The sequence below is a fragment of the Myotis myotis genome, unplaced genomic scaffold, assembly GCF_014108235.1.
Source record: "Myotis myotis isolate mMyoMyo1 unplaced genomic scaffold, mMyoMyo1.p scaffold_m19_p_18, whole genome shotgun sequence".
In the NCBI taxonomy this organism is placed as follows: domain Eukaryota; kingdom Metazoa; phylum Chordata; class Mammalia; order Chiroptera; family Vespertilionidae; genus Myotis; species Myotis myotis.
The window spans coordinates 6,041,401-6,053,024 of NW_023416322.1; the positions used below are offsets into that span (position 1 = coordinate 6,041,401).

Genomic DNA, 11,624 nt, shown 5'->3' on the forward strand with positions numbered 1-11,624 from the left:
CAGGTCAGCTGTCGGTTCTGAAATGGAAACTGGGGGAGGGGAGGGGAGGTCCTCTATTTCTTGACCATGTTCCTTTAAAATAGAACTTACAGTGGAAATCAATTGAGCAGGTCTGATACTTAGTGGAAATCAGAAGTGCCTGCTTATGACTCAACCACTCCCAGAGTTTATCATTGCAAACCAAGATGGTGGTTTTTACCGTTGTACCATTTTACATTTTTTCCCCTTAGTCGTACATTTGCTTCATTTATAATTATAAGTCATTGGTTAAAGTTATGGATCATAATGAGCATTCATATTGAAATATAACACATTAATGAGGAACAAAAAATGATCACTCAGAATTCACCTGGAAATTATCTTTAAAAATAATGAGCCTGAAAATTTTAAATTTATAAGTCAGTAGAGAAAATTTATAAAATTATATATCAATTACCATGCATTTGCCATGCCAATTTGTCATAACTGTTTCCTATCTCTGTTTTAAAAATAATAACATTTATGGATACAAACAGAAACTCACACCCATCCTTTCCCTTTCCTTACGTTCTCCTTCCTTAGAGGTCAACAATCTATTGAGTACATGTGTATTGTTCTTTTACATGTTTATACATTAGTACATATGCCTGTATTTATAAACATAGGGTATTATTTTAAATTCACATATTCTTGATTTTTGAATCTTATTCATATTGGTTGTCCAAGAGATCCCAATCTAATAAATATTCTATAGCACATCAAGATATCTTTAGCACTTAATTAGACTCTGAAAAATAATTACTTGGAAACTAAGCATGGATATTATTTACAAAACAGTTGTGTGTGTGTGTGTGTTTTAGTTTCTCAATATCAGAAACACAATTCAAATCATTAAAGATATTTTTGTATGTTTCTGATATAACAAAAAATAGTTTCATTCAATCTTTATTTTAATGAATATATATTTATCCCTAAGTGAAATGTGGTTTTTAAAATTCCATTTGAATATGTCCATAAATTATATTCTGTCATAGTAATTTTAATTCAATAATGTGGAGCACTTACTAAATGTGGATATGTCAAATTTTTCTTCTTAAGGTATGTGTTATGGATATTATTAAAGACTTTAATAAAATTAACTTACCTGGATCTGTAATATATCAATATAAAGTAAGATATTTTATGGAAAATAACTTATTCATTTAATATTATACAAAATGCACTGTGAAAATGATTTAAAAAATATTCCTTAGGAAATTTTTGATGTTAATGCAATTATAGAGTTTTAAAATTAAAAATGAAAAATCAAGATTGATTTAGGCAAATTTAAAATTATACAAGCAAGACAAGGATCTCAAAATGCTTTAATACCCATCACCTCATTTCTGACTCACATTATGTTATTGTCCAAAATCTAACTGACTTGCTGTTAATCACCCTCTGAAATCAAAACAATCACTAAGCCCAAAGCAACCCACAGACTCATGAACTAAATAGATGTTTACTGTTTTAAAAACTGAGTTTTGAGGTGGTTTGTTGTGCAGCATAGTTAAGTGGATATAGACTACTACAACTACCTACAGTGGCTTTGGTTGTTTGCAACTGGGAGACTTAACTCACACAACTTTATTAATTCTAATCAACTTGAAAAAAACCCAGGGTAGTTCTTTCCATAAGTAGTTTTAGGGCGCTTACTACAAATTAATCACAGTGATAGATGACGGAGAGTAAGCTATGAGAGGGAACTATACATGACCCCTATGTTCTTGAACATTAAAGTCTCCTAATGTGTAATAAATAAAAACGGAAGAATGGATACAGCAACTTACAAAGTTTTTATTGGCTACAAAGAAACAAATACCTGGATATCATGTTTATAAATAGTCAGGCCTGGCTGGCAGAGCACAGAGGTTGAGCGTTGATCTATGAACCAGAAGGTCATGGTTCGACTCCTGGTCAGGCCCGGGTTACAGGCTCAATACCCTGTGTGGAACGTGCAGGAGGCAGCCAATCAGTGATACCCCCTTTCTCTCTCCCTCTCCCTTCATCTCTGAAATCAACAATATATTTCAAATATATTCCCCCATTGACCCCTTCCATCCCACTCCTGCCCTGTACACAAAGGGCTGATATTTAAAAATAATACTAATAATAATCCGTATCTACCACCCATTGTTTGAAAATAAATAAATAATATATTTGAAAATAAATAAATATATTTTTTATATTTGAAAATAAATAAATAAATAAATAGTCAGGTTTGTAAATCATAAATTGAGGTGATAACATGGTATCCAAGCACTTTTCCATGCCCTCCTGAGATGGGCTCAGCTATTCATCTTCACAGACACATTCTCTGAGCTCTTAATGTCCTAACCAATGTCCTGTTTCCAAACAAAAAGCTTCATCTTAACCCAACATCCAGAAGCTCCTTTCCAGACAACTTTGCAACTTCATCCTCAAGATCATGAGTGCTAGGTCTCCTCTCTGCCTTGAGCCAGGGAGCCTTCATCTCACACTATTGTGAAGTAGTCCGGTGTCTGAGTGAGTAAATGTGCTCAGTGTACCAGAGATACCCCAGCCTCTAAACATGGGAAGAGATGGTTCCTGCAGCAGGCAGCTCTACAAATGTGCTCAAATGGCCAAGGCATGGAAACAGCCCAAGTGTCCATTAATAGAGGAATGGATAAAAAAGCTATGGTACATTGACACATAGAACACTATATGGAATACTATAGAACAATGAAAAAGAAAAATTTCTTACCCTTTGAGGCAGCATGGAGGGACTTGGTGAGTGCTATGCTAAGTGAAATAAGCCAGTTAGAGAAAGACAAGTATCACATGATCTCACTTGCATGTGGAATCTAATGAACAAAATAAACTTATGAACAAAATAGATCCAGAGGCATGGAAGCATGGAACAGACTGGCAGATCTCAGAGGGAAGGGGGGAGGGGTGGAAGGAAGAGATTAACCAAGTAGCCTATAGGCATATATGCATAACCCATGAACAGAAGGCCTGGGGAGGGGGCAGGAGTGGGATGGAAGGGGTCAATGGGGGAAAAAGGGGAACATCTGTAATACTTTCAATAATGACAATAAATAAAAACAAACAAAAAACAAGACATAGGTAGGCCTATCGATTCATTTGGGTGAATCATGTCCTAATTTCCTGCATTATCCAGCTGTAGGACCCAAGGGGAACACACTGCTTTCCATAGGGTGCCAATCTCATAAAGCCCTGCACAACCGCAGGCGGTCTATAGGGCTCTGTGTGCAACACATCAACCATCTATACAAATAGCATCACTGTGGGCAGAGGCTCTCAGGAACAGGTTACTGTAGTCGGCAGGACTCCCAAAGCCAGAATCTCAAGTGGGGCTTTATCAGAAGTCGGGTTGTAAGAGTGTTTCCCTTGAACCTACCGAGAAAAGATTCAGAAGTCTTCCCAGGGAACCCAGATAAAGGCTACGGAAAACTTTCCGAAAGGTCCTCTTCACACTCACTCTCAGGTTGGAGATAGCTGTTCTGAGGAGGCAAACCTTTCCTCAAGGCAATGCTCCATAAACATGAACATTTCCCTATTGGCCCTTCTGCTATCAGGGATTCCCAAGACCTGGGTTTGACATGCACTTTCAATACATCTTACAATGCAGGTTTGGACTGTCTTTAAGCAGGAGAAGGACAATGGGTGGCAGATACGGATTATCAGTAGTATTATTTTTAAATATCAGCCCTTTATGTACCAGCAGTCATTTGGCAAGTTCTGCCTCACTTTGCTCAAGGCCAAATAATCCTAAGACCTTAAACATTTTTCACATATCGGTACCATTTTCCCCTTTAGAAAGCAAAAACAAGAGGAATTGGGAAATTCCAAGACTTTTTTAGACAAGTGTTTAAACTGTGAGTTTAAACTAGGCACCCACTGTTCACAGAAAATGAGTCCAACTCTGTAAAATGACGAGGGTCACGGCAAGACAAGGGTACCAGCTCAGGTTACACACAGGGAAGACCGAAAGTCATGGGCTAATTTTCAAATCTGAGACAGCCAGAGCTGGTTGAGAGGTGGAATTAATAAATTTAATTTCAAAAAGTATCTTCAGATCTCCCTACACTGTGAGTACAGAAGAGCAGATGCATCACTCGGTAGAAAGTATATATAACTGCAGAGGAATTCAGTTCCTGGATGTAACAAGTTACTAACATGTAAACATATAAGACCCACCAAGGATATAGCTCTAATACGAGCTTCAACAAAATTTGTAATCTATGAGATTAACAAAAGGCTTAGGAGAGTGATGATAAAAAAATTCAAGTGAGGGACACTCTTGATTCTTTAATGCAGTCTTACCACTAAATTTTGCAACTGTCTTATTGGTAGAGAATCTATTTTTTAAAAAATTTTCAATTACAGTTGACATTCAATGTTATATTAGTTTCAGGTGAACAGCATAATGGTTAGACATTTATATACTTTGTGAAGTGATTCCCTCTGATAAGGTTAATGCCTGCCTGACAACACACGCAGTTATTACAAGACTAGAGGCCTGTTGCATGTAAAGATTCGTGCAATAGGCCTTCCCTTCCCTTGGCTGCTGGCACCAGTTTGCCTCTGGCACCCGGGACCCAGGCCTTTGCTCTGGCTAGAGCCGGCCCCGGAGCTGTCTGGCTTTGCTGCTCCGGCCCCGGAACCATCCGGCTTCGCTCTGCCGCTTGGAGCCTACTAATGCAAATTAACCGCCATCTTTGCTGGGTTAATTTGCATACTCTCCTGATTGGATGGTTAGTGTAGTGAAGGTACAGTCAATTTACATGTTTGTCTATTATTAGGTAAGATTATTGCCTCTATTCTCTATGCTGTACTTTACAGCCCAGTGACTATTTTGTAATTGACAATTTGTACTTTTAATCCCTTCACCTTTTCACCCAGCCCTCTAACCCTCCTCCCAACTGGCAACCATTGGTTTCTTTTCTGTGTCTATAAATTTCTCTTTCATTTGTTTATTTATTTATTTACTTACTTATTTAGATTCCACATATAAGTGAAATCATATGGTATTTGTGTTTCTCTCTCTGACTTATTTCATTAGTATATTACCCCCTCGATCCAACCATTTGAGCTAAGTATTATTCCATTTTATACTAGTATATGTACCACTTCTTTATCCATACATCTATTAATAGGCACTACAGTTGCTTAGATATTTTGGCTATTGTAAATAATGCTTCAGTGAACATAGGGATGAATATGTTTTTTCAAATCTGTGTTTTGGATTTCTTCAGATAAACATCCAGAAGTATAACTGCTGGGTTATAAGGCAGTTTGATTTTTAATTTTCAAGGACAGCCAAATTATTTTCCATAGAGGCTTCACCATTTGCAAATCTATCAACAATGCATGAGGGTTCCCTTTTATCCACATCTTCACCAATACTTATTGTTTGTTGATTTATTGATGATAACTATTCTGATAGGTGTGCAGTGATTTCTCATTGTGGTTTTTAAGTACATTTCTCTGATGATTGTTGATAGTGAGCATCTTTTCATATGTTTATTGACCATCTGTATGTCCTCTTTGAGGAATGTCTATTCGGTTCCTCTACCCATTTTTAAATTGGATTGTTTATTAATTCATTAATTAATTCATTCATTTATTGCTGATATGTTGTATGAATTCTTTTTACATATTGAATATGAATTCCATCACTGGCAAATATTTGTATCACTGGCAAATATTTTCTTTCATTCAGTAAGTTGGCTTTTTATTTTGTTGATGGTTTCCTTTGCTGTGCAAAAACTTTTTAGTTTGATGTAGTCTCATGTGTTTATTTTATTTTATTTTATTTTTGTTTCCCTTGCCTGAGGAAACATATCCAAAAAAATATATTACTGACAGCTATGTCAGAAAGTTTACTGTTTTCTTCTAAGGGTTTTATGGTTTGGGGTCATACGTTTAAATATTTAATCCATCTTGAGTTTATCTTTGTAATGGTGCAAGAAAGTGTTCTAGCAGAATACAAAATAAATCTTCAGAAATTAGTTGAATATTTTTTTGTTAATCCTCACCCCAGGATATCTTTCCATTGATTTCTAGAAAGAATAAAAGGGAGGGGGAGAAACAGAGAAAGTTTCTGTTTTCCTAAATGGTTGCCTGCCACACACACCTCAACCAGGGCCGGGGATCGAGCTTGCAACGGAGGTATGTGCCCTTGACCAGAATCAAACCCAGGACCCTTCAGTCTGTGGGCTGACGCTCTATCCACTGAGCCAAACCGGCTAAGGCTGGTTGCATTTTTATACACCAATAACAATCAGAAAGAGACATTAATAAAGCAATCACTTTTCCAATTGCACTAAAAGAATTCCTAGGAATACATTTAACCAAGAAAGTAAAAGACCTGTATTCAGAATATTATAAGACATTGAAGGAAGAAATTGAAGAAGATACAAACAAATGGAATTATATACCATGCCCACAGATAAAAAGAATTAACCTCATTAAAATATCCATATTACCCAAAGCAATCTATAGATTCAATGCAATCTCTATCAAAATACCTAAAACATTTTTCAGAGAACTAGAACAAATAATCATAAAATTTACATGGAACCACAAAAGACCCCGCATAGCAAAGCAACATTGAGAAAGAAGAACAAAATTGGAGGTGTGACGCTACCTGATTTCAAATTACGCTACAAGGCCATAGTTATCAAAACATCATGGCACGGAAAACACATCGATCAATGGAACAGAATAGAGAGCCGAGAAGAAAAAACAACACACACCTATACGGTCAATGAATCTATGACAAAGGATGCAAGAATATATACAATTGGGTAAACACAGTCTTTTCAACAAATGGTGATGGGAAAAATGGACAGATACATACAAAAATTAAAATAAGATAATTTTTTTTAGATTGCAAATATACCCAGAATATGGTAGGTTATATGTCAAACTACCTAAGATCCTAGGCAAAAGGTTTTCTGCTGAAAGCACGGTGAAGGGCATTCTTGACCTCATTGTTTCTCAGAGTATATACCACAGGGTTAAGGAGAGGAGTAAAAATGGTGTAAGTCACTGAGATCAGCTGATCCTGATCTTTGGTGTTCTCCGACTCAGGCTTGAGGTAGGCAATGGAGGCACAGCCATAGTGGACAATGACCACAATGAGGTGAGAGGCACACGTTGCAAAAGCCTTCTTTTGGCCCTCACTTGAGGCAATCTTGAGGATGGTGGACATGATAAGGATGTAGGAGATGAAGACCAAACCCATGGGCACCACAATGACAAGGGAGCTGATGATAAAAGTGATTATGTCATGTAGATTGGTGTCCGCACAGGAGAGTTTCATAACTGGGCGGATGTCACAGAAATAATGGGCCACCACTTTACCACAAAAGGGCTGACTGAACACAGAGGGAGTCTGAATGATGGCCACAAGCAGGCCAATGCTGCAGGCCCCCCAAACCAGATGGGCACACACTTTCTTGTTTATGATGACTGCGTACCTCAAAGGTTTGCAGATGGCGACATAGCGGTCGTACCCCATTGCCGTGAGTAGAAAGCAGTTGTTGATGGCCAAAGTGATGAAAAAGAACATCTGGGTGGCACAGCCAGCCAAGGAAATGGATTGGCTTTGTCCTCTGAGGCTGGAGAGCATTTGTGGTACAATGACCAATGTGTACACAGTTTCTGAAGTTGAAAGCATACTAAGAAAGAAGTACATGGGCGTGTGAAGGTGGCGATCAGTACTGATAATTGTCACAATGATGACATTGCCAGCCAGGGTTAAAACGTACAAGTTGAGAAATATTGCAAAGAGAATAAGTTTGTGTTCATGAAAGCTGGAAAAACCCTGGAAAAAAAATTCACTCACCACTGTGTAGTTCTCTCTCTTCATTGATAAATTCCACGTCTGAAAGCTGGAGACTTAGGTCAATCAGTCAGAATACATCCACGCCCAATGGTTTGAGCAGGAGAACTCTAGGAGGGATAGATAATAAGAACCTGCTCCTGGATGGATGCCAGGGAAATGGAGACGACTGCTCACTAATAGGTAAAGATAGAAAAACACAATCAGGAAGCAATTCCGTGTATGCAGATTTATGTATATCAGTAAAGAGAATACACAGAGTTGTGATAAGGTAGAAGGAAGGATAACTGGTCAAGTTTAGAACAGATTTCCTGATGAGTGGGAACACAGGTTTTAGGGGAAAACTGAGGCTAAAGAAATAGAAAATGCATAGTTAAATTTTAAAAGCATTTTCTCTTGGATTACAGTTGCATGGTTTTGTTTACCTAAAACAAACTTGCCAATCTATTCTACTTTATTTAAAGCACAATTTTGATCTTAAACATCTTCCCTTCTAAGTTGCCAAGTAACAGATAAGTGTTTGCTTTCTCCCTGTTCCACTTGTCTGCATCTTTCATAAACCATTTTCACAAATCATTCAATAGCCTCAAACCTGACTGCTCTCCCCATTTTGAAAAAAAGTTTTTATTGAGTTTATTGGGGCAACATTGGTGAATAAAATTATACAGGTTTCATGTGTTCAATTCTATAGAATCTGTATATTGTATCGTGTATTTACCACCAAAGTCAAGTCTCCTTCCATCTTCATTTTATCTCCCCTTTGCCCTCTTTATCTCCTTCCAACCCCCTTTCACTCTGGTGATTCACCATACTGTTGTCTGTGTCTATGAGGGTGTGTGTGTGTGTGTGTGTGTGTGTGTGTGTGTGTATCTGTTTTAATCTCTTGCATTGGTTTATAATGAACCATGTTTTTCTCTTTAGTCAATACTTTACTCCAGTCTCCTCTTGCACAGAAAGTCTTCTCAAACCTATCAATCCAAGCTCTTTCCATTGCTAGTGTTGCTCTGTAACTAATTCTCATAAAATGTGTGTTATTTTTCTGTGTATTGAGCTTGTGCTTGCATATGAATTTTTATAGGTAGTCTGACTCACTACTCTGAACTCTCCTTTCTAATTTCTTCAGCATTACCCGGGTAAACCAGTTTGCACATCTGTCCTATTTTCTATTTGAGGAGTAATTGGGGATCACAGTGTTCTCACTTAAAAAATTAATAATGATAACAACAAAAATAATAGTCGCTTATTGCACTTTTTAGTTGATAAAGCATTTTTACATATATTATTTAACAGCATAACAATCCCATGTGTTAGGTAATTATTATCTTCATCTTGCAGATGGAAAATCTAAGACACCTAGGATTAGGTTATATGTCCAAAATTTTAAAAATCATAGATTCAATCTTTTAATTCTAAGGCCAGTGTGAACAGATATAAAAAGAAGGCTATTTTGGTCTCTATTAACAAGTATTAATACATTTGCCTTACACTGGGAATGAGATTACATTGAGGAATACATTGGAAAAATTGAAAATCATTAGGAAACTGGAAAATTTTTAGGATTATCTAGATAAGTAGGCAAAATATTAGTGTATTAATTATAACACATGCCCATTCTCCTTGGCTTAATATTTTCACTTCTAATTATTTATTTTATAGAAATAATCAGAGATATGTATCAGGATGCATGTGTAAAAGGGTGTTATAATATCATCTATAATAATAAAAGTGTAATACCGGACATCTTTCTGGACAACCTTCCGGATGAAGCCAGAGCTGTGAGGTCCGAGGCAGCCACTGTACCTACCAGGGCTGAGCCCCTTGAATGAATTTCCTGCATTGGGCCTCTAGTTTATAATAATGAAGACCAAAAACAATGTAAATGAAAAAGGAATGATTAAATAAATTATATCATATTCATTTAATGAGAACTATGTGCCATACATACATAGTTACATAGATACATAGGTAGATACAAAGATACATAAACAGACCATAATTTTGTAAAAATAATACAAAGAAAAAAAAGGAAGAAAGAAATGAAGGTAATGCATTCAATAGAAGACCTGCCATTAAAAAAGTGCTGGAAAGAAATATATCAAAATGCTAAAAATAATTTGTTCTAGGTAGTAAATGGAGAATCTTAAGTTATCTTTCTCTGAGTATAATGCATATTTTCTTCTTAATTATTATCTCCTAAACACAGCCAAATTCTATAATTCTGCTCCAAAATGGAACTCTATTATGAGATTGCAGAGAGGACTGAGGAGAAAAAAGTGAAAGTAGGGGGTTAATATATGGTCCAGACAGGAAAGTTGACAGAACATTTTATAGCAATTTGAGCACCTCAGGACCACATCGGGAGGAAATGAACTTCAACTTTTAAAGAAAGATTGTAGAAAGGTTGGTAGAAGGAAAACCTTTCTGAACAGTGCTGGAAATACAGGGTGGTAAGTGAGGCACTGGGCTTGGGTGCAAAATTTAAGGGAGCTCCAAAAAGTCAGTAATCAAGATGAATACAATTTTAATACAATAATTTTTAAACCGTAATGCAAAAATCCATGATGAAAAAATCCTAAAACTTTTAATAACCACAGGGCCAATTCTGGGTATTACTCAGTGAGATATAAGTAGCTGGGTGAGGTCAGAGTTTGAAATTTCCTTATTACAGATTTTTAAGAACAAAAAAATATAAACCATTTCAAAATTTAGGGAAAAATGAACAGTACAATATGCATGTGTTAATTTTCCTCAGGATGTGGGACTAAGCTAGTCCTTAAGCATTCCTGCTTTACTGTGGCTCATAATTTATTATGGAACAAAACTCAGATCTATGGAAGAGGGAAGTCAATCCTACCTACACTAAAAGGAAAGAAAAACTCAGCCAGGCTATGGAAGAGAAAAGATTGACCTGTGCGGGTGCATTACTGCCATTCCATTTCCTCTCTCATCGCCCCCCAGGAAAACAACGCCCCATCAAGTGGCAAAGACCTGATGGGTGATGGCACTGGGACTGCAGTGTGATCCTGATCACTGAGACCACATGGCAGCCTCCGTCCCTGAAACCATGTCACCGAGAGACGCAGCATTTGACACCATTTTCTGTTTCTTTATATTCTGGGTCTTTAGCCTAAAACATCTCTCCACAATTTAAAAAATGAAAAATTATTACTTCCTAGAGAAATCATTTTCTGCTTAGACCTGACAAGCAGTCCTGGGCAAGGGGTTAATCATATCTATTTCATTATTCAAATCCTTCCAGTTGGAAGCAAGCTGGGAAAACTCATATTCTTTGTAGCCTTAAGTTCTTTCATTAGAACTGAATCATAGAAACTTAGAATTAGGAGGTAATTTTAAAAGCCCAGCTTTCCTCACAAATAGTTCACCAAATTCTGCTTCAGTGCTTCCAACGATTGAAAGTTCATTATCTTACAACTTAGCACCCCCCTTTTTAAAAAAAGATACTAAGTTCACTTAAAAATATAAAACTAGGCTTTCTTTTTTTAATAAAAATGCTTAAGGGGGAAAAAAGCCATCTGTAGAGTATAAATGGGAAAGTTAGTTTTCTCCTTCTGTAATTTGCATTCTTTAGTCCAGAAGGAAACATAATTCATGTTTGTTTTTTAAATTTATTTATTTCTGCCTAGAAATTTTCTATGTACAATTATGCATATTTCCATATCATTTCAATTTTATACAAATGAAATTATGTGGGACACACCAATTCACAAGTGGTTTTTTTTTTCACTTAAATATTATTTCTTGAGTACTT

General features: G+C 36.6%; 1 protein-coding gene across 1 annotated transcript; it reads right to left on the reverse strand.

Annotated features, from left to right (window-relative positions):
- Positions 1 to 6,949: 6,949 nt before the first annotated feature.
- LOC118672691 (olfactory receptor 10J1-like) lies at positions 6,950 to 7,882 on the reverse strand. The gene has a single exon (XM_036342306.1). It carries the CDS (start codon positions 7,880 to 7,882, stop codon positions 6,950 to 6,952), a length of 933 nt encoding a protein of 310 aa, XP_036198199.1.
- Positions 7,883 to 11,624: the final 3,742 nt, after the last annotated feature.